Here is a 25128-nt window from a genome sequence, read left to right as displayed (position 1 = left end):
CTATTTCCCAATTAATTCCAAGACGAAACTTTATTTAATCTTTGTTGATCAATATGAGGATACGCCCTAATAATATCGATTGCCCTTATGCGTGGTGCAGCAGAGGTCACGAACCAATCAAATATTCTGGGTCATCATCCTGGTTCACACGATTAAAAAAAAAAGCAATAACAAAGGCAACAACCAGTCCGCCCGCTGATATCCCTTACAAAGCACGAACAACTGGATGGCTGAGCCTTGGTCTCCAGGCACTGTGCCCACGTTTGGGTTTTTAAGAAAAGTGGTGAACGCAAAAGATCAGCGTCACTCTTACATGAACCGGACCACAGGCGTAGAAGAAACTAGAAGTGATCAAATATATTTATCAGATGGCTTCAACAAAGAAGGATGCGTGCGTGTCCTCTCGACGTTTTTCGAAGGTAAAGGGAGATAACGTTTGGAGGCTTAAATAGTGCATTGGTTTGAACCCGTGAGCCCATCACCTTTCTATGAATTCCTCCTTCATAATACATTCATGAACAGTTTTGTTCAGCCGAAAGTCGATTTTGAATATTACGAACGTTCTAAGGACTTCGGTGGAAGATAGATTTTTACGAAATAGTTTATTCGATGTAAAGAAAGAGGTCTTAGATGACATCTTTCGAAGCAACCGTTTACCCAAAAACGCCTTTGGTATATATTAGTAAAACACTGTTGCCTTCGGAAGATGGGTTAGCAGTGATTATATATCGCAGCTTTGTCTTTGAAAGTGAATGTTGTCAAATTACAAATGGGGTGTCATTTCACATTCAATTAATATGTTTAAAACAAAACACTACATAAAAGTGAAAGTTCAGAACAATCATGTATATCACAATAATCTTAGGATATTTTCAAGAATTAGTTCCGTTCATATTTCCCATGCAGTGTGTATATTACATGTTGCTGAAATTGAAACATTGCGGGGCGGTGGGGTAGCCTAGTGGTTAAAGCGTTCACTCGTCACGCCGACATGAGTACAATTTGTGAACCCCATTTCTGGTGTCCCCCGCCGTGATATTGCTGGAATATTGCTAAAAACAGCGTAAAACCATACTCAGTCAGTCAGTTGAAACATTGCCTTTTGAACTGTTCATCTGAAGAAGTTCATATCGTACAATGTATTTGCAGTTAGGCAGGATTAAGCTACTGTTAGCCCGTGTTGAGGTGATATGTGTGGAGCAAGAAATACCTCAAGTCACGAATTCAATGGTCCTTTATATTCCAGCTATTAGACGATCCTCCACCAAACACGAGAAAGGCATACATAGACAGTATTGACATACAGATGTATATGCGGGAAAGACATTATCACATACACGATACGCGAAGCTTGCATTTGACAGACAGACAGACAGACAGAAGTTTGATATTTCAGGCCATATGACCTACAGTACAGTTGTGGTGGTGTTATATAGTTACATTGCACAGTCACGTGGAAATATAAGTATACATACATATATTAACGTATATTAACGTCTAATTTCAAAATCTTTTTTTTTAGGAATATTTCAACAAATAATATTATATTAATATTTCTTGAGTTTAGTCTGTTTTTCATGTGTTGTTCATCTTTGTACACATTTGAGATCATAGGGCGAGGTATCTGTTTCTGAGAAACTGATAATGTCAACAAAGGAAAAGTACATGAAACTCATCCTCGACAAAGCCTTCATTACAAAAAGTGACATAAACTATTATTTTTATCACGTACGTATTTCTAAGATTTTTAACATTAAAATTGTGTAGTGATATTCGTTATTTACAGAATGCTTTCCTTAAAGTTCTATCCTATAGTTCAGATAAATATTTTTCAGGAACAAGTAATGATTTTATATTTGTATAATGACACAGGATGATATTTGACAGTGCCAGTTTTGAGAAAATATGTCATTTAATCTTTGCTTAAGGATAAAGGTTAATAACTCCTCATTTCCAGCATCTTGAGATATGCATGCATGGGAAAAAGAGAGACATAAAAAGTATATTTCTTAGATCAGACAAGAAACTTTCCCATTATCATCCAATCTTTTTGACATCGTCTAACATTGAACGGTAAATCTATTTTAATTCACACGAAGTAGCTTTATGCAATATTTGACAGCCCTTAACTGTGATGAAACAAAGAGACTGGTGCGACCAGTTTCTCCTAATTGTTAGAGGCATATTTACCAACACCTGAGAAATGTTGAAAAAAGCGACAAAGCGTGAATTTGTTTTATGGAATCATTATACTTAACTCCCCATATTTCGGAACCTTAGAGAAGAATTGGTGCTATTTTTCTGTCAATTTTTTAAGAAACAACTGGGAAAGATATACATTTATTTCTTCATGGACCTGTAGTCTGACCCTAAATACATTTGATGTCATATGGTAGCAGCAATACTTTTAAGTGGCACTGTGAGTTCGAATATGGTTCGCACGCTGCGTTTTGCACTATTAGTACACGATTACCACAACGGGGAATACATGATATGGCCTTCACATATTGTATCCATAGGGGGGATACCAATACTGGACAGTGACACAATGTTAGAACCACGGTCAACAAACGCTTGTTTGCAACCCTTCAGCTGCGAAAGAATGCCATTATTCCACGTGTCCCAAAGCACAAACTCCAGACTTGGGTACCGGTATCAACATAATGATAGGTAAAAAGAGCAATCTTGTGCAGAGGAACACTTAATACCGCCCGCCATTTGCGGTAAAGGTGTACACAGTAGCGGTAATTTCAGGATTGTGAGAACATAACAGCTTTTGTGAACCCAGTGAACCATCAGACACTTACGAATAATAATTACACCAAAGACCTCTCAATTAATGTTATATTTTAACAGTGTATGAAATAAGGCCTGTCCGACTGCCCGAGACGGGCTAGATTTCTGACGGACGGTCTAAATTTACAGCTAGCCAGCCCGATGGTCTGGTACAAATTTTAGATGTTCAATACACCTGAGTAAATTCACCATATTTTGCACTGTTTAAATCCATTTTGGGCTGGTAACATTTTAAACTTACAAGCCCTGGTGTTTGGCTAGAGTTTTAGGCTTATTTCATACACTGATTTTAATCATGCAGACATGCACATATTTTCTTAATTCGTCAAACACAAAAAACACAGCCATTCAGCTGTGCAACATAAACCAGGCCAGTGTTCAATACAAACAGAGCAGTTAAATGTAACTGGAAAACTGCTCAGTCACTCCTCGAGTGGGTCTGAAACCAGGCTTTGTTTACGCACTTGCGGCCTTGTACACTTTTTGCTGCATGACATTTGCAGTTTTTCGTGTCGGGCTCGAGGTGATAATTTGGATTGAGACCATTGCAACGCAGACGATAAAGTTGTATACTATTCACACTTTGCTAAGGATCAAATCATGCATTCAACAGAAAACTATGATGTGGGGTCAAATTGGACTTAAATAGTTATCTAAGCTCATTGAAAGCATGGATCCTAGGTTTCATTGTCATTTCATCTTGTGGAGCCTACACCTGCTATTGACAGGTGTTGTGTACTTGTCAGTGACTCGTACCATGATTTGCAAAATGGTTGATTGGTGCAATGAAAACCATTTTTGTGGTTACTCATGTATCAAGTGCATAAGGTTACATTAAAGTGAGTGTTTGCCTAGAGAGGAGTTGCCATATTATTATTTATCCAGTTCTAAATGGATACAATTTCAAATTATGAATCTCCGTTTATCTTAAGTTGTGAATGAATGTTTGTGATCCTTAGCAAAGTGTGAGTAGTATGATATTTATTATCAGGCCACCAAGGTGTTCTAAATGTGTTAATAACAGACCTTTGCTATAACTCATTCCATGCGAGTGTCTAACGTCTAACGTCCCTTTGGTCAGTATTCCTTTATGCTACGGTTACACTGTGTTCCCGGCGGCCACGACAAACCCGTTTGCCCGAAACGTAGTGCGAGGTGGGATTTTGACGATTTTGTTCCTCCAAAGTCAAGTTTTCTTCGGTCCTGCTAGGTTTTCTGACGGTCTATCACGGCATCCGTGACGGTCCGTTGAGATAAACGGGCAGCTGAGTCCCGGAAGCTCAAAGGCGCACTACGGCTCGGCCCGCAGTCCATTACGAATGCCATTACGTTTCCTCCGGGCATGTCGCGTTCTGGTGGGTTCCCTCACGTTTTGATCAAGGTTTTGACACGTTTTGCGCGTTCTGTCAGGACTTTCTACGGATGAAACGTGGATGCCGGTCAGCTTTGTCTGTGCCCACAAATAAGTCCTCCCAAGCAATAGCAGCCATTGTATCCGCGAGACAAGAGCAGCAAGAACCCCCAAGATAAGAAGATTTTGTGTTTGTACGTTTGCTTGGGGATACATCGAGTCCTTGCTTCAGCACGAAGGCCAGCCTCAGCTGCAGATAGGGAATGCCAGAGAGCACCGGCCCTGTAAACCGTCACACGCTTGGATGTGTCGTGATAGAACGGGACGAATCGGCTACCATACAACCTATAGCTTTCCGTGAGAACCAGGACAAAACGGGCAGCAAGGCTAAACGTGGCCGAACGTGATAAAACTTGAAATTACCGTGAGATGCTGGTACCGACCGTCTACAAGTGTTCTTACGGCCTATTACGTGCTGTCACGTTTTGTTGCGTTGCCCCCTGTATCACGGTTGAATAGGACCGTTTTTCTCCAGCAAGCAATGTAGTGGTGGTACTACGAAAACACTTCTTTGGATCATGAACAGAAAAGCATTCTATTGAGTTTATTCAGTGTAAATGAATACAGGCAAATAAAGAACACCAAACATGCAGCATTAAGAGCTTTTAAAAGTACGTAAAGAAAGCAAATTAGACTCATTCGTGAGAATTCTGTATGAATACATGTTCATCTGAATTACAAGCATTACCACTATATTTTCGTGCTTGACTTTCCAGCTACAGATACTACACCAAATGTGCAACTGAATGTGTAAGCAGTTAGAATATGTTCAATGCATTTACATGAATATACGCAGCACAAACATTAAAATACAATTATAGATCTACAATATACGTTACATGTCGGCGGTAGACCCATGGTTATGTTGACATCTTGATTTGATACAGTATACAATTGAACATTGAAAAGCTGATAGAATATGTTCGGCGTATTGGTATGAATACACACAGCGCAAACATTAAGATATTAACCATGTACAATATATGTTCTATGACAGCGGTAGTGTCGTGATTATACGTGATTTTGCCTGACAGACAAATGAATATTTAAAATTCCTTGTTCTCTTTTTGTGTTAAACACCCTCTTGTGTTTAAATATCGTCTTTACTATGTATTATTACAGTAACTAATGGTAAAATGTATTCAGTAGTTATAATGAGATGTAGACATTTCCGTATGTCACGGAAGCAGGAGAGTATCTGAAATGTATACACTTGAATGCGGGCATTAACTGATTCCGGGTCAATGGAAGAAAAGTCATCTAAACTCTGAAGTCGAGAGTCCCAACATTCTCCTTGAATATGTTTCCCGTTTCCCGCTAGTAGTGAATGAATCAATTTAGTTTTACGCCCCTTATAACAATATTCAAGCAATATCGCGACGGGTAACATCAGAAATGGACTTCATACATTGTACCCATGTGGGGAATCGAATCCGGGTCTTCGGCGTGACGTATTACAAAACAATCAAAGTTCAAGAATGAAAAGATTCAATATCAATGACCACTGACGTAAAGTGGTACAGCGTATATATTCATTGGTTTGGTGGTCGTAATATGTACACAATTTGTATCATAGTCTCAGATACATCCTGGGAACTGTCGTTGCATTTTTGCTGTTTTCAACATCTTGGAGACACTTTCAGTATGATGTCAATGTCTGTTTGAAGAACGTTTGGGTTCGGACCAAACGTCAGTACTTCCTGTGAACAAACCAAGACATATGCAGTTGTAACATGAATGGGAGGTCATAGTTTTTGTCAATGACCTAAACGGGAAAGCAATTATCTATGAACTACCTTCAGAAACTAACTAACCTTTTTTCCATTACAAAGTCGTTTCGTTTCAGCATTTCGCTAGAAAGCTGGGAATCAAAATTTCTTTTCTAACCAAAAGAGAACTGAGTTTGTTTGGGGCTTTTTCTAATTATTCAGTTCACAGAATGTGTTCAAGTTTGTGCTGTCAAAACCAATGTGGGTTTGCATGCTTTCAAAGACGTAATCTGTATGGTAAACTGGCCAATGTACTATGTTAAACTGAAGGGGCGCTGTACGCTTGCATGAAGAACAGTAGTTTGGATCATAACTCTAACGTAGCATGAACTTTGCACGAGAGCCCAGACGCATGAAAATCCGGACGTTTGCTTGATAACCAAGACGTTGTATGATAATGTGGTCTGTGTAAAAATCTGTTTCATTTTTTACACAAGTCATTTTTTTATTGTTCTTCACACGTGTTGGATAATAAAAAGATGATAAAATATGTGCTTGTGAAACATGTTAATGGAGGAATCTTACCGGTGTATCGGGCACGCGTTCAAACTTCACTGCCCTCAGAACATTGATCAAGGCTACTTTAACTTCAGTCAGGGCTAGCCGCATCCCAATACAGATCCTTGGTCCATACCCGAAAGCTTGGAAGGCCATAGTTTTGTCTTGATCTTCAAACCTGAAGTACAGATTCCTGCAGTTACTCAAATATAACATTTAAGTCAACGCTAAGAACACATGTACGATATTAAAGCGCAGATAACAAATACTCAAAAGTAGTCGTATCAAAATATGTAGGATCCTGTGCAAAGTGAACATGAACAAGACTTGTGCACCTCTCTCTCTCTCACTCTGTGTGTGTGTATGTGTGTGTGTGTGTGTGTGTGTGTGTGTGTGTGTGTGTGTGTGTGTGTGTGTGTGTGTTTGTTACTCTCCTTTGGTGTATAACGCCGCTTTGAAAGGTATTTCAGTTTCCTCAGAGAGTACCAACTTTATGCTGGAGGAAAGCTCCAAGGGATGCAGGTTTTAGACGTTTGCTATGATATAAGTTGTGAATCCCACGAGTATGGCTATATGGCGCTGACGAATGTCGGAAACTCCTCCAGATCGAAATTTGAACCTACCATCATAGGTCTCTAACATGCTCAGCGACCCAACTCTGCGCAACGGATTCAGATACGACTGACTAGGGCTGCGCAATATAACCGGTTTACCGGTATTTACCGGTTCAGACATGAAAACGATACGTATTGCGATACGCTGATCGAAAACCGGTATTTTGACATGCATTCGGAAAACTTCGTAACACTCGGAAATCTTCGGATATTTCCGTATTTTTAATTGTTCTTTTCCCTGTTTCCTTAGTGCCAAATGTTAATTACATTTTTATTTTGTCATGATTAAAAGTTTTTTATAAACGGTTAATCAATCATAGTGATTTTGTTGTGTTTTTGCTTATAATCAAGCATTAACTCGATTATAATTAGTTTTTGTTAAAAATATAATCCTTGCAATATATTGCAATGCATATCGCAATATTAGACTAACAACTAGTCTCTGAAATGAAAATATTTTACTGAAAAAAGTTCATAGTAAAAAAAAATAAAATATAATGAAAAGGAGCCCTGAGACTTTCTTCATTGAGAAAATCTAGACTTGCCACATTTTCTAGACTTGCGTGGGCTTTCTTGGATATATTTGCTTCAGGGTCTGTACGAGAGACTAATCGCAATATATGCTTCCGCATCGCAATATATCGCAATATGAAAATTCTCTGCAATACCCACCCCTACGACTGACGCCGTATATTTTTTCACCAATATTTTCGGGAACTGTTTGTTTTGCATGTTTTAAAATCACCAACTACCAATGTCAGCCCCATACCTTTCTGGCTTGAAGGAATCAGGATCTTCGTAGAGCTCAGGATTTCTGTGTATAGCCATCACAGGAATGAAGACAGTTTGACCCTTAGAGAAAGTTAGGCCCTTGATCTCAATGGTCTCAGAAACAGACCGGGTGATCCTAAAAAAGAAGTCTGGATCAGCTTGGAGCATGTTGTAAAATGTCCATTGACCCTCAAGATGATATTTTATGAGTTTTTTAGCAAATGTATTTACGGGGCATTATCATACAATCAGTAATGTTCAAGATCGTACTGTTCATTACAGTTGGTAGCTATTAATCATGTTATGTCAGTGAATGAGTTGGGTTTAACGCCATTTTGAATAGTATTCAGACTAGTATACTACAGTGTGACGAAACAGACTCACACTAATCATGGCTGACTCTGTTTACAAAGTCAGTTAAATATGTGTAGTTCACTAATCAACATTCCAGCTATATGTATATAATCGATCCTGGAACAGGCAAGGAAATATTGACTATTGTGATCAAAGATCATGCCTGTCCATACGATCATCATTGTCATCTCTAACGACCAGCAACGATTGCTGGGAACCATTCTAACCAGGAATCCTAACCTTGTAACTGGTCGCCCTAAACTGTAGTGGCCTTATGCTATAAACGTGATGCACAATACTGGACAGTAATGTAACTTGTCTTAACACTCCTATTGTAAAACATTTGTCACTTACAAATAGCCTGGCGGGTAGAGTCTGAGCGTCTCTGAGATCACGTTGTCCAAATACTTCAGTTTCCCAATGTTCTCATAGGTTGGTTCTTCCTAACAAACAAACACAGACTGTTAATATCCAGTATATGGATGAGTAATTATAACGTTTGAGTTGTAATAGTAATGTGTCTTCATATTTCATAATGTCAGTCAATGAAACAGTTGATCAATAAATTATCGAAACTACTACAAAGACCAACAAACTCCATAAACGAGACTGAAAACAACAGATAGAAAATGACTGTACACCTTTAACTCAAAGGCAACTTGTACATATTGATACTGACATTTCCCAACATTTCTTTGATTTCATTGTAGGCCTTCTCTTGTACATCCGGGTTCATGGCCAGGCAGTGAGATATGAAGGTAAGGGTGGACGCTGTAGTTTCGTAACCAGCGATAAAAAACGTTATGGACTGAGCAATTACTTCATCCCTCGATAGATCTGTAAGTTGAAACTTATGTCATTCCTTTTCAACATTGTATTTTTGTGCACAGAGAACAAAATGTGAACTTCATACAAGTCTAATGAACATCTGCCACATCACCTACGTTGTATGAATATCATACATCTCTCATTGCACAATGGAAGTGTGTGCATAGTTACGAAAAATAGATGCGTGTCATGCTGACGCTATCGAGGTAACCATAGAAACGATGAAAAGTAGATGGCAGCATATTTTTATTAGTAATAATGCGATGACGTCAGAAGGTATCTTTGTCGTTTTAAAATGACAGAAGAATGAATGGCAGAAGCAATGGAGTCCCATTCCCTGTCCAATACTGTATAGTGGTAATCTGTCCCGGGACGACAAGAAATTGAGTCAACCTCAACCACTGGAATGAAATGTTCCCCAAACCTTTTTAGGTGACGCACCCCAGTGCGAAACCCATACCTTCCAGGGCGAAAACCATGACATAAAGTGCCTACTTACGCCTGACTGAATGTTTGACCGTTTGATCATTAGCGTTGTCATCTTTTCCCTCGATTGAAGCATCCATCATCAGTTTCAGGAAGTCTGTTCCCTATAAATATAGAAAACATGTTTGTTAGTGCCGTCGCACGAAACACAAACTATACAATTTTACATGTTGTATGGTTAAATGATAGGTGAGTCTCTCTCTCTCTCTCTCTCTCTCTCTCTCATCATACCTGTTGGTGGTGTGTTTTATCATTTCCTCGCTGTTTCATCAGTTCACTGGTGATCGTCTCAAAGAAGTCTATGGTGTCCCGTGGAAAGACTCCCAAGCCGAGCTTAGCGATGATCGGTTCAAGTGGTGGAACTGCACCTTTAAACAGAAATAAACCTCCATTTGAACCTTTAAATATAATGCCCAGGTATACCGTGATGCCCATTTCTGGCGTTCCCGCCGTGATATTGTGAAAAGCTACTTACAAACAGTAGAGAGAAAAACAGTGTTTATTACTGTTACAGGGGTTTTAGCATGGAGATAAAGTTACTTTAACTGGTATTTTAGGTCAGTTTCCTTTTCACTTACCTGACACTACCGAGAAAGCCTGTGCTAGTTTTGTTGGTTGGAATAACCTCTTAGCATTAACGACAAACGGGTGGTTGAAATCAGTTTGTGAATCAACCTTAATCCCAAAGGCAGTTTGGCAAATCACATCCATAGAGAAAGCTCCAAAGTAGCTGAAAAAACATTTCTAATTATACTACTGAAAGTATATGCTGCAAAGTTTCGATGAAATAAAACAACCTTCCAACAGTTAATGATTAAAATACCCTGGTTTGATAAATCCCAAAGGACCTCACTGCCCTGATGAACCTTCAGAGGTTTGCAGTCATAACGCAATGTACACAAGGTCCTTGCAAATATGTGATAGGACACATTGAGGGAGTCGTTGCACATCATTATCACATCATTGCACGACAGTCGACAGCATGATGTGTATGCACTTCTGCCTGGATTGGGTATGTGGGGTTCCTATCACAAGGATTTGTTTAAACGGATGTTCCGACTGATTAGTTTCATACTGTTTGCTGCAGTGGTGTGATACAGTTGAACGGGGCGGTGGGGTAGTCTAGTGGTTAAAGCTTTGGCTCGTCACGCCGAAGACCCGGGTTCGAATCCCCACATGGGCACACCGTGTGAAGCCCATATCTTGTGCCCCCCGCCGTGAAGTTGCTGGAATATTGCTTAAAGCGGCGTAAAGCCAAACTCAGTCAGTCAGTCACTGAGACAGTAGAACACGACTTAACGTGGATGTTTCAAATAGCTGCAACAATGCTGATGCGTCTTAAAGCAATGTTAACTCAATGACGCACTCACCATTTCAAAGGATGCACAGAATGTGAAGAAGACCATTTGAAAGTACTGATCCTTAACAAAATTTCAATAGTTTTATACTAGAAGTTAAAGTTTATGTTTTCCCATGTCTGGTTTGTCATTCTGAAGATTTGTCATATTCTGTTCTCGTAGTTACTGGATTGTCTCTCCCGGAGTTGATTATTTACACAGTTTGACCTATCCGTTTGTTGCTCTCAGCAATAATCCAGCAATAATAATAAAACAATACATGGGGGTGTAATCTCTGGGTGTGTTCCACGGATTTTCTTTTCAATTTTATCTCTAGGTTCGTGAACCCCTTTTTCGCACAAGGATTAATCTTTGGGAATTGTATGATATACCTCTCCACATTAAATTATAAAGAAACAAAATATACCTTATATATACCTTTAATATTTGACTGATATCATACCTGGTTATAAAACAGATCATTCAGCCAGTAGCTTTACTTTTTCAAACACTATCAACCAAGAAAGAGGGAGGGGTTATTGGAAATTTAACACTTCCTTACTCTTACATCCTGAATATGCTGATTTAGTAAGATCAATCTTGAGGGATACAACTGAAGAATATTTAGATACTGAACATAATGGTGAAAATGTTGATGATTCGGATATTAAATTGAAGATTGATGAAAGCTCATTCTTGGAAACTTTTCTGATGAAAGTAAGAGGAAAATCAATCTCTTTTTCATCTTTCCTCAAAAAGAAAACAATAAATAAGACCAGTGAATTGGAAATTATAATCAAAGACTGTGAAGATGATATTAGAAAAGATTTCCAAAATATTAATGAATCCCTACTATCTGACCTTACAAAATTAAAATTGGAACTACAACAAATTAAAGAAGAAGAGATAAGAGGAATTCAACCTAGAAACAGAATCTTATGGTATGAAGAAGGAGAAACAGCAACAAAATACTTCTGCCATTTAGAAAATAGAAATTATGTCAGCAAAGCAATAAATAGAGTTATTACAGATAAGAATGAGGAAATTACTGACAGTAAATCAATATTAAATGAACTGAAAGAATTTTATAAAAAACTTCATTCTTCAGACAAGAATTATAAAAACGATGACCACTTAGACAATGTAATAATTCCAATCTTGAGTGACCAATTTAGAGACAATTTGGAAAAAGAAATAGATATGAATGAAATATCATTTGCAGTAAAAAGTATGAAGAATAACAAAAGCCCTGGAACTGATGAATTTCCTATAGATTTTTGGAAAGAACTCAAAATTTGGATTGTCAGATTTATCAATGATGTTTCAAGAAGAAATAAGATGTCTCTTACCATGAAGAGAGGAGTTATCACTCGTATACCTAAAGCTAATAAAGATATGGCCTTATTAAAGAACTGGAGAACAATTACTTTATTAAATGCTTTGTATAAAATAATTAGTGCATGTATCTCTAAACGGTTAAAAATCACCTTAGACTCTTTGATACATAATAACCAGACTGGATTCATACCGGGTAGAACTCTTAGTGAAAATACAAGGTTATTATATGATCTTATATTTGAAACAAAGAAAAGAGATATTCCTGGTCTGCTGATTTTAATTGTTTTCGAAAAAGCTTTTGACACAGTTTCTAAAGATTTTATCATCTCTGTTTTACTAAAATTTGGTTTTGGGCCACAGATTATACGCTAGATTAATTTATTAACTTATGATACAACATCATGTGTTATTAAGAATGGACATCTCTCCGATTTCTTCCCTAATGAGCGGGGTTGCAGGCAAGGTGACCCAATATCGCCATATTTGTTTCTTTTTGTAGCTGAAATCCTTGGATGTATGATAAGGCAAAATGATGATATAAAGAGTATTGTAATTGATGTTCAGAAATATAAATTAGGACAATATGCTGATGATACTGAATTATTTTTGGATGGTTCAGATGAAAGTTTGTATGCTGCTATTGATACCATTAATACTTTTTACAATATGTCAGAGTTAAGGATAAATATCGATAAGACTAAAGCAATCTGGATAGGCTCAAATGCAGGTAGCAGAGATATGATTTGTGAAGATTTGAATATAGAATGGCAAAGAAAGGAATTTGAAGTTTTGGGTATTAAATTCACACCTGATTTGAATGACTTATGGGTAATCAACACAAGAAAACGACTTGAAGAAATTAATAGATTAATGGCAACATGGAGAAAAATACATCTCACACTGATTTGCAAAATCACTGTAATTAAAACATTGGCTCTTTCAAAACTGGTTCACATTTTCAATTCTTTACCTAATCCACCTGATGAATTTATCACTTGCCTTGAGAGACTATTTTTCAGATTCATTTGGAACGACAAAAATGATAAAATTAAACGGAGCACTTTGAGAAAGGATTATACAGAAGGGGGTTTACGCATGATAGATATTAAAACCTTTGTTCATGCCATGAAATTATTCTCACTCAGACTCTATTTTAGAAAAACAAATATGAGTAATCCATGCAATTTTCCATTAAATGATATACTAAAATATGGAGCAAATTTTCAGAATATTGTTGAAATTGATAATCCTTTTTGGAAAAATGTATTATTGGCATGGAAATTATACTGTAATAAGAATACCATAGAAGCAGACAACATTAAAGGAATTTTAGCACAACCTTTATGGCTGAATGATAATTTCAAAAACCCAAATCACTTTATCAAGCATTGGGCTAAAAATGGAATTTTAACAATTAAGGACCTTTGTAATGAAGATGGTTTTATGTCTCTTGAAGATCTGAAGCTCAAATTTGATTTTAGAGGTACATATATGGATCTTCGATATGTTTTCTATATCATACCTGAATCATGGAAATTGACCATAAAACAATACAGAAATATACATAACAATGATCTGGATGATAACTTTCTTCATAAAGATTTTATGGATTTGAGAAAAGGTTCAAGATTATTTTATGATAAACTCTTATCTGACAATATTAAACCTCACATTTGCCTCAAATGGGAAAACTTATTTTACGATATTGATTTTGATTGGCGTATGATTTTTAATATTTGCAGAAGGAATGTGAAAGATATAAAACTTTTAGACTTTCAATTTAAATTTTTGCACAGAATTATTTATACAAAAAAAGAACTTATGAAAATGAAACTGGTTGACAATGCAGTATGTAGCCTTTGTAATGTTGATAGTGAAACTTTATGTCATGTATATTGGGAATGTATTGTAACCCAAACCTTCTGGAAGGAACTTGAAAACTGGATAACCCAAAATATACAGAAATTTGAAATAACAAAGACCTTGCTTTGGTTTGGAATTTTGGGTAATAAGCCATTACTAAATCATATATTCTTATCTGCTAAAAATATATATATACTTGCACTTTGAGGAAAATGATTCCAAAAGTTAATAATATTTCAAAAATTTTGAAAGACATTTATACGGTTGAAAATTTCATATCCAGAAGGAACAATAAATCTGATAAATTTTCAGACAAATGGTTTCCTTTATTCTCAATATTTAATTTCTGACGTAATCTTTAATCAAAGGGGAATAATTTTACTGGAGTATATTCTCTCTATGCTATCAGTTGACCTAACATTTTTGTTGAACCCAATGAACTTTGATCATGTATTTATGCATTTATTGCTTTACTTTATATGCTTGTACTCAATATTATGGGAACAAATAAAAAGATTTAAAATAAATAAATAAATAAAATAAAATAATATATATATATATATATATATACCTTCAAACAACAAACAATGCACTCACTCTTTTACATTGATTCCACGGTTTTCCCCCATGACCTTTGAGAAGTTTGTTGTAAGAGTCCTTCCACAATCGTTGATAGATCCACACATCTAAATACAGAGAAGAGAAAAACCATATTTTCTACAATACTTATAGAGTCAAACATTGTGATACTACTTATCTCTAAAACGTACACCAGCCCCGTGGAAGAAGTCAGACACAGAGACGTGCATGCACCTTTCTACATACACTGAATTCGACGTCAAACCTCTTGACATCTCAAGTTCATAGGCCACAGTTTTTATTGTACACGGTGTGGAATTTTTTACTTATAAGTTCAGGTCTTTTTTTCAACAATGGTATGTTCTGGTCTTCATCCTACTCAAAGCGTATTTATTTTTTGCAGCATAAAGACGGATGGAATACGTCAAGTTGTAATTGATATTCATTCTACTCAACGCATATTCATTCACCCATAGGGATATAAAGACGAATAGAATCACTTGCCTGCTTCAGTTTGACACCAGTGAAGGTAGGACTGATGGTATTTCTCACTCTCTTCCACGCTGCGTCTTCCAAGTTTATCAATGATAAATTAAAGGGAAAGGGAAATTTCAATGCCTGAAAACAGAAATGTGAGTGAGTTTAGTTTTACGCCGCTATTAGCAATATTCCAGCAATATCACAGCGGGGCCTTTGGTGTGCGAGCGAATGCTTTAACCACTACCCCACCAACATTTACAATGGAAATAATGATGTAATGAAGTCTTGTCATTTTTTAAAGTGAATAAATGTTTCCTTACTGCCACAAAGAAAATGATAACCCCCCAGGTTACAGGGAATGTCATCGTATATTGTGATATCACAGCATCAGTTATGAAATATCGAGTTTGTATCTTTTCAATATAGTGAGTGAGTTGGGTTTACGCTGCTTTTAGCAATATTCCATCAATCACTAGGCTACCCCGCCGCCACGAAAACAGAAGAGGTAAACAGACAGAAACAGTAAAAATAATTAAAGGTGAACCTTTCTTTCATTTGTGTGTTACAAAACCTTTTCTCCGAACCTAAGATCCAGATTTGGGTTGTTTTAATAGCAGTTGCTATGAACATCACCCACCACGTGACTATTGCTATAATTAATCAGATTAAAAGCACACAAAGCCGATATTATTGTTTTCAGGGGCCTCCTTTATAACTAAATAAAACACATTGCTTACCGTCCGGTTTCTGAAATTGTCAAAACTCTTGACCATAACCTGTTTCAGAACTTCAAGATCGGAGATAACATAGGCGGGTGTCCTTCCAAGGAAGACACTGCCAAAAAACACAACGTCATAAATGGTTAAATATCACAAGGCACTTCATATCTGTTAAAAGTTCAAACAAAATACTTTTCAGGCGTGCTGTTATACACACGGTTTTGTTTCACACAATGCAATACAATAATATCTTTTTAAAAAACAATAAACTTCATTTATCCGTAATACTATGCTTTTTGATGTTCCTCGTCATATGGGTAACGAGCGCGGGTTATTAACTTACAGGTGCTTCCTCGTCGTATTCTTATAAGCTGCTCTTTGTCTGACTACAAGTCGAACTCAACTAATTTTGCATAATGTCAGTATATATATCTATATATAAATACATATGTACATACCCAAAAACATCTCCATATAGCTTACTCCATGCGTACACTTTATGGCCGAAATTCTGCAAAAAGTGAAGTGAATAAACCTTGCTGCAATATTTCACGTGGCATTCTTATGTTTATGTTATGTTGAAATACTCTCCGCTGGACCTATCTGCCACAACCATTTTCATATGACAGATAACTTCAAAGGAATATAAAATATATGCTGCAAACGTAAAACGGCGTTAAATGGAATCGGATCCCGGAAGTCTCTTGTTCTCCACGAAGTATAAAGTGTTACCAATTCTGAATTTGAAACTAAAAAAGATAACGTACAATTACTTCCAACACCCTAAAAAGTCAACTTTGCAATTCCTAAGCAAGTCAAACAAGGATGATGTTTGAGAAAAGGTGAGGGTATCCTTACCCACACTTGGCGCCGTCACAAACATAGGAATAAACTATACAAAAGCAAATCAAATATGGTCCTGTGGAAATCTGTGAAACAAGTAAAAATATGGAAAGGATAACGTTTCCGTATCGAACCATTTCAAATGTTAAACAGACTCCAGACCTATAAGACTCCTGGGCCTGGATTTTCGAAGCTCTCTTAGCGCTAAGATAGTCGTAAGTGCCATACATTAACATTAACTTACGACTATCTTAGCGCTAAGAGAGCTTCGAAAATCTAGGCCCAGGCTCCTGAACGCATTGTATACGCATACTTCTGGTATTTTCGAAACCAAGAGCTTTATGTTATCTGAAACTCAATGCCAGACTGATATACCGGTGAGAAAGATATGTTATGGAGTAATACTAATACGAAATTTTTGCTGGTAATTACAGATCCACAACAAGTAATATATCAGGAGTTACATTTGGGAAATGCAAAAATTACATATGATTATCAGTTATATATTATAATAATTACCCACCGAAGGAAACCTGAACCCATTTTCCAGACATGCTGTTAAAAAGTCAGAAGTTTGTCAACTTAGTGGAATAGATTGCCTTCATCTATCATATATCGGTAAACCTGTCACCACAAGCGACATCAAGCTAAAACTTCAATATAAGCACCATAATATCCTCATGCCAATAATGGTTGTCACCACCCCCCACCCCAACCCACACACACTTCACACCCCACCCCACACCCCTCTCCAATTAAAAACTTGAAGGGGTGACAACCATTATTGCCATGAATATATTTAGCTCACACACAAGCGTGTGATATATACTGACACGCATTGAAAACGTAAAACCCATTTTGGCAATTTCTAACAAGTTTTGTGAAGCAATTTCATTTACCACATGAAAATATAGTTATGTGAGGTTGCCGAATAAAACCATATGCACATCTGGGTTCGAACCCTTTTCGTGTTTCTGGCATTGGTACAGTTCATGAAAACACAACTCTGGCATTTCCTTGGACCTGTTGGGGTGCATGATTATCATGACATACACATGCAAAGCCAGGTTTTGGACGCATAAAAGGCACTATGGTTCAACCGTTTCACTAGCAGTCACAAAATGCCACGGCTCAGTGAACAGCAGAGGGAACAAGCTATCGGGATGCTGTTGGTGGGAACATCACAAAATGAAGGTCACCCACCACTTCGGAGTGAGCCCATCCACCATCAACAGACTCCAAAATCGTCATCAGCAAACTGGAAGCGTCAGTGACCGTCCCTTACCAGGACAAACTCCTGTCACGACGGCACGTCCAGACCGGTACATCCGACGAGTTCACCAAAGAAACCGCTTTCAGACAGCAGCAAACTCACCTCGAAACACCGTAGGACGTAAAGGACGCTACATCAGCGCCATGACAATCATTTGACGTCTGCAGGCTGTGACACTAAGGGGCCATATCGGGAAACGTCATTACGCAACGTCATCGAGTCAACAGACTCCTGTTTGCACAGCAACATAGCCTCCAACCACCATGAATCTCCATCCAGTGGGTGTTTTTCAATGGGTCCAGGTTCTGTGTGTCATTTGCAGATGGCAGACAACGCGTCTACAGGCAGCAACATGAACATGAGCTTCAAGTCGCCTTCTACGCCTGGTCAGGTTTGCGGCTCATATTTTCATCATGTTGGCTGTGATATGTCATAATTTGTATTTCTTGGTTTACACGGGTGTGTCACAAGCAACAGCTCGCAAGCATTTGCTAGTGTTGATACACAAAACAGAAAGCGGTATCAAACAGCTTGAAAACACAATTGTTTCAAACTTCTATTATGTTAGGAATTTGGTATCATTATACGAACCTGTAACAAAGGGTGGGCACCCCAGGTAAGTTTTACAAAGGTGCACGTTTCGGTATTTAACATCAGTGGAGTGAACGCGCAGTACGTTGGTAAAGTTGCAAATTTTTCTGTACTTCAAGAACGTCAAGAACATTTTCCCCTCAACGTTTTAGCCTAGTGGTTAAAGAGCTCACTCGTCACGCCGAAGACCCGGGTTCGATTCCCCACATGTGTACAATCTGTGAAGCCCATGTGTGGTGTCCTCCGCCGCGATATTGCTGAAATATTGCTAAAAGCGGCGTAAAACTAAACTCACTCACTCTTGCTGTTACGTGTTCTTCTTTCGTTTCATCGCTGTATCGTGTGTTACTATCGCCGTATCGACTCTATCTATTGTATTGTGTTATTGTTATAGCTTCAATCTATAGCTAGGTCATCGCGTGTTTGTGGATTTTTAGAAAAATCGTACCCTCCCTCCACTAGTCCAAAGAGCGAAAGCAGCGATGCAGCCAGCAGTTTTCGTAAACGGTAAATTATCAGCAAATGCTTCCAGCACCGTCTGTGTGACCTGCCTTGAATGTCATTGTGGCTGACGCTGGGGTCAGACGCACAGGCCTGAAACTGGGACAGCATTCGCAGTGACGTTCGTGTACACACTTTGATAGTGGTTGATAGGAAGGGTGGCCCACATTGAATGTAAGTGTGGATGACGGCAAATTCGCTGGGGTCATATGCAAAGCCAGGTTTTGGACGCATAAAAGGCACTATGGTTCAACCGTTTCACTAGCAGTCACAAAATGCCACGGCTCAGTGAACAGCAGAGGGAACAAGCTATCGGGATGCTGTTGGTGGGAACATCACAAAATGAAGGTCACCCACCACTTCGGAGTGAGCCCATCCACCATCAACAGACTCCAAAATCGTCATCAGCAAACTGGAAGCGTCAGTGACCGTCCCTTACCAGGACAAACTCCTGTCACGACGGCACGTCCAGACCGGTACATCCGACGAGTTCACCAAAGAAACCGCTTTCAGACAGCAGCAAACTCACCTCGAAACACCGTAGGACGTAAAGGACGCTACATCAGCGCCATGACAATCATTTGACGTCTGCAGGCTGTGACACTAAGGGGCCATATCGGGAAACGTCATTACGCAACGTCATCGAGTCAACAGACTCCTGTTTGCACAGCAACATAGCTTCCAACCACCATGAATCTCCATCCAGTGGGTGTTTTTCAATGGGTCCAGGTTCTGTGTGTCATTTGCAGATGGCAGACAACGCGTCTACAGGCAGCAACATGAACATGAGCTTGGTCGCCGGATTCATCAATGTCAACGTCAACGTCAGCCAAACAACGTCGCTGAGTTGACCCTGGCTTTACAACAGGGGTGGCAGAACATCCCCCAAGCACCTGTTCGACGTTTGTGCGAATCAATGCCACGTCGACTCCGTGCATGTCTACAGGCTCAGGGAGGTCACCCTCGCTACTGACGGACGTAAGGGGGGTCTGTGTGTGACGCTTGACGTGTCAGTCATATTGGCGGAACTCTTGCAATCATGTTTTATGAAAATGAAGCACAATGAAATTTTCAACATAACTGTAGAACAATTTTCATCCAAGTATTGTTGTTTGTTAAGTTTTCCTCATTTGAATTTGGTTTTGCGTTTTCAATGTGTGTCAGTATAGTAATATCACAATAGGCTTCCATGGCATTCATTAGAGGTTAGTGCCTGTTGTTCATTTAGCAGAATTCAGTTCTCACCTCAGTCTAGTCATCAGTTTGTCGAAGGACAGTCTCCATACTGTGGCATCAATGAATCATTTTCTTTGTATTGTTTTAATGTTAGTTAAAGAGCTTGAGAACTGAGATGCTAGGATGGGTAAGGTATCTCTCAGACTGCTAAAACCCATTGTGCGATTCCTTCTATTTCAGGATCATGTGTTTACTGATAACTATCAAATATTGATGTAACCAGATGTGAGCCAAAAGGTGAACATATCCTGTCGCAAATACATGCAAAGTCGAGTCAAGTTTAACCGTAAAACACGGCAACACAGGATACAAGTCAGAGAAGGACTATAAATAGAACATTATGTTGGTCGCTGATGTGAGACAAAGAGAAAAGGGACAAGGCTATTGTTAAATCCGAAATATGGATGTTTCCATCCCCGCAGCTTTACCAACGGACACTTATGGTGTGCTGTACGTTTTTTAAGGAGTATTATGGAACCTACCTGACCAACATTGTTTCCAACACAAGGCGTTGGTGCTGGCCCCGGGATGCCCTGCTTCTTGAAGTAATTGTAGTTCCATGTTCCATATCTGTAAAACACGATCTGATAATTAGCAAACGATAGAAGCACATGAATATTTTAAAGATCAGAGCATACTTTAATGTAGTACTGAATGTCTGGGGATTGTTTCACAATGTGGTGCTACAGTATTCAAACGAAATAATATCTATCCCGCCATGGTTCTCTGAGTAACACGTGAGTGTTTATGAGATAAAAGACATTGAACAGGTTTACACATACAGCTGTACCCTGCCAACACTATTTACTTCTATCTCCAGCATTCAATATTATCAGAGACCATATAATAGAGGGACTGCCCTCGAGCCAATGCGCAAAACCATCAGCGCTACGGCCCAAAGCATAATCACTGCTAGTCCCAAACTGGCATTATAAAAACATTAACGCTCTTGGATAATGTGAAATCGTGTTGGGACTATAAACTTTATAAAAATTATGCAAAATAATATAAAATTAGAATCAGAGACTATAATAGCGTCATTTAGTGAAACACCAGCCAGTCACAGGCCCTCGTGTCTTTCCGAGGATTCATGATTTTAAAAATATTGTTTTTGAGATGACACCCCGACTCGAAATGCTTCACAGTACAACATATAATGACAAGGCCGGACACTTCTAGTGTGCCCGCTAAGGGAATTAACTCTCGGCCCGGATATTACGCAATATTGTTTACGTGGTTACCAGAGTGCTCATTTGCGAATGTCTGCGCATCTGTTGCGCATGTGTACCGGTAGCGGGAAGTTAGCAGCAGGGTGTCGATGTGTATCAGTTGCATGCCAGGCCGCAGCGCTGATGGTTAGTGATAAACTGTTGGGGAGGGCCGTCCCTCTATTATGCGTTCTCTGATATCATCAAGATTGAAGTATTGACTTGGAAAGGTTCAAATAAAGGAAATTTCACAGAATTTGTCATAACCCAGTATGTCACCACCTTGTTGGAAACAAGGGAGCTTTATACCGTTTTAAGCACGCCGACAAGTTCAGTAAATGTTGGAAACTTATTCCCAAATATCATGAAAACATATATTGTTTGTTTTATTTTTGTTGAATAAACGGGTTGTACTGAAAATAGTTGTGAGAGGCAAGGGAACAAATAAGAAATACATGAAAACTAACAAACAACAATTAATAATAACTATTGTTCACTAATTAATAGTTGTATTCTAAAATCATAACAAATCGCTAGAAAGGCATCACTATGGCAGTACGAAATGGAGTGGCAGTGCAGATCTAAAGGCGGTGATATAAACCAAGCGAAGTGGCAGTAGTAATAAAGACAACAGCAACAGTAATCCCACTTGAAACCTTGCAGAGTATCCACAGTATAATGATCGTCACACGCAATGTTGCTCTTTCAATAGCTTGAGATATAACCTGACATGCGAGTCAAGGGTTAGCTCCCCTTATGTAAATATAGAACTTCACTGCCCCCTAAGTGAATATGATATATATACGATATATATATATACACATGGAATATTGTTCTGCAGTAATTATGCCTGTCATATAACAATACGTACTGAAGACTATTTCGTTCATATGACGACGTGCATGCGTGTGTATGTGTGGCTGCCTGTACGAGCCCAGACTTAAGCTGGTTTTATAGTGCTAGCCCACTGAGATACCTTGCCGCAGATATGCATGAATACCCCACTCAGACGACATTATACTGACTTCGAGCCGACAAGTCCTTGTTGCAGTCATTAATGCCGAGCGCAAGACAGGGACCAACAAGTACCATATTTTAACGTGTGTTGGTATGAAGCTGTCGGACCTTCAGCTCTCCGGGCGGACGCTCTAACCACTACACCACGGAGGCGGTCGTCTTGTATAGGAATTCATCTTGTATGGCATGCGTCATTGACGTGACTGACACAGACAAACGGACAGAGAGACATGCATGCATGCAAGAAAACACACCCATACACAGGAGCATACACATGGACACACACACACACACACACACACACACACGCACGCACATCACAAATGCATGCACACGGACACAGTGTTGGAGTGAGTTTATTTTTACGCCGCACTCAGCAATATTCCAGCTATAAGGCGGCGGTCTGTAAATAATCGAGTCTGGACCAGACAATCCAGTGATCAACAGCATGAGCATCGATCTGCGCAATTGGGAACAGAAGTCATGTGTCATTCAAGTCAGCGAGCCTGACCACCCGATCCCATTAGTCACCTCTTACGACAAGCATGGGCTACTGAAGATCAATATTCTAACCCGGACCTTCACGGGTACACACGGACACACACAGAGAGAGGAAAAAGATAGAGAGACGAACACACACGCATGCATGCAAACATACACACGTGGGGACACACCCAATTACAAAATACGTACATGCACACATATCCGGGATATTTGTTTTGTGCTTTTTTGGCTATGATCATGCGAGTTTTAACTGCGTCAGCGTTTCTTTTCTTATGTGCAATTTATTTTAGCGATTTTGTTTGGCTGGATCGAGCAGGGTGACCGTTTAACAATAATTTAAAACTTTATTGAATAACGTCTCGTTAGTAATATCGTCAACTGAACAACGATCACCTGTCATGTATTTTGCACGATTTTACAAAATGTATTCATTCTAGAAATAGTATTGTTTTGAGATTAATCTTTCTCCCTACATGCATTCTGTTATTAAATGTCGCCTGTTAAAGATGCTGACGTAATGATAAAACATTTCTACGCACAAAGTTGCCTACTCACATGTATATCAGCACTGTGGCCGCCAAGCACAGTAGGAGATACAGCGGCACGTCCACAAGCCCCAAGATCTCCATGTCGATATGACAACTGAACGAGTAAACGGCTCTTATATCACCGAACAAAACATCACGTGTCCTAGATATGGCGTAATGGGAACGAGCCAGCTTGACTGCGTTGAGTGCATAATAATGTCTTGCCTTGGTTGTCGGGTAGGGGGATGACCTCGAGTGCACTCCAGCCATAAGTACGGTTGTATACACAGTAGTTTCGGGTTGGTTTAGGTTTGTTTGTGATCCTGCTTTGTAAGGATCCCTTTTCAAGACTGATGTATATGGGTTTATCAGTGCATACATGTATAGTGCATGTGTAAGCATCGTACCAGTTGACAAACAAGTCCTTGTTCGTGAAGTGACATTGCACATTTGAATCGTTTAGGTTTTATTTACTGTTGGAATTATTTAGACTACATATGTCTCGATGTGATGTGGCTGTAGTTTACGCAATGGCGTGCCACTCATTAACCATGTTCGATGTCCCAAATCGGTTCTTTTCTTGTTTTACTATTTTCGGTGAAATATCTGGGTAGAGCTATTCTCACCTCCGATACTTTTACTCATGTGAGATTACGTTTTTCGCATTATTCCAGCAATATCGCGGTGGGGGACGCCAGAAATCGGCTTCACACCATCGTGCCCATATGGGCAATCGAACCTGGGTCTTCGGCGTGACGAGCGAACGCTTTAACCACTAGACTACCCCACCGCCCCTTACTCATGTGAAGATATGTCGCATTGCTGTAATATGTGAAAACAGTATTAGGGTAAATATACAGTTGACCAAAGTCATCTCTATACTATGGATACTGAAAGGGATTTTCGCGATCTCGCAATCTCAATCTCTGGAAACGAGCTAAATACGCCAAAAGTGCAAGAAGGCGAGGTTTGGCGTTCTCGTGTGTTTTTGTACAGAGCAAACGTTGACAACTCGAGAATGAGACATTGTTTACATGATGTAAGATATCGCTATCTCAACTAGTCAAACAAGGGCAAAAGAAACTTCTAGCGATTTCGTGTTTGAGTGGCCTGATAAGTTCGAGATAGGGAGACTTAGGTGTACGTTTGTTTGTATTATCTATTTTAAGTGAATCTGCACTACTAAGAAGAACCAAGTGCAAAGGCGAGTAACTCACATAATGTAAACCAAGTGCAAGCGCACCTATAAAACTAAACGAAGTGCCAGCGCACCTAAAACACACTACACCATACTAAATTATGCCAAGTGCAAATACACCTAAGACATACACACATACATACGTGTACGTCTTGAAATGTCATCCTCCTTTGTTTTCGTATTTCCATAGTGAATGTAAAATTCTAAATAATTTCTCACATTCCTGTTTAAAACCCCAGGTAGTCATTAACCACGACTGGAAGTACGAATGAACAAATGGAAACGAGGAATTAAATTTGCACTGATTGGTAATAAGCATTTGAGAAATGAAAGGCACAGGGTAATTAGCACTGATTGGTGATAGCATTAGAGAAGCACCATAAACTA

The 25128-nt window shown here is 38.9% G+C and overlaps 1 protein-coding gene across 1 annotated transcript; it reads right to left on the bottom strand.

Annotated features, from left to right (window-relative positions):
- Nucleotides 1–4736: 4736 nt before the first annotated feature.
- LOC124274142 (cytochrome P450 3A21-like) lies at nucleotides 4737–23728 on the bottom strand. Its single transcript, XM_046709467.1, has 14 exons — nucleotides 23572–23728; nucleotides 20770–20857; nucleotides 16302–16354; nucleotides 15862–15958; nucleotides 15149–15262; nucleotides 14663–14751; nucleotides 10106–10257; nucleotides 9759–9895; nucleotides 9541–9631; nucleotides 8893–9050; nucleotides 8568–8656; nucleotides 7858–7995; nucleotides 6502–6652; nucleotides 4737–5907 (listed from the first exon to the last, which is right to left on the bottom strand). The coding sequence occupies exons 1-14, from the start codon at nucleotides 23643–23645 to the stop codon at nucleotides 5827–5829; spliced, it is 1512 nt and encodes a 503-aa protein (XP_046565423.1). The 5' UTR covers nucleotides 23646–23728; the 3' UTR covers nucleotides 4737–5826.
- Nucleotides 23729–25128: the final 1400 nt, after the last annotated feature.

Source organism: Haliotis rubra, unplaced genomic scaffold, assembly GCF_003918875.1.
Source record: "Haliotis rubra isolate DU_JTF1 unplaced genomic scaffold, ASM391887v1 Scf188, whole genome shotgun sequence".
Lineage (NCBI taxonomy): Eukaryota > Metazoa > Mollusca > Gastropoda > Lepetellida > Haliotidae > Haliotis > Haliotis rubra.
Note: the sequence above shows the minus strand (reverse complement) of the source record. Positions and strands in the feature narration are given on the sequence as shown.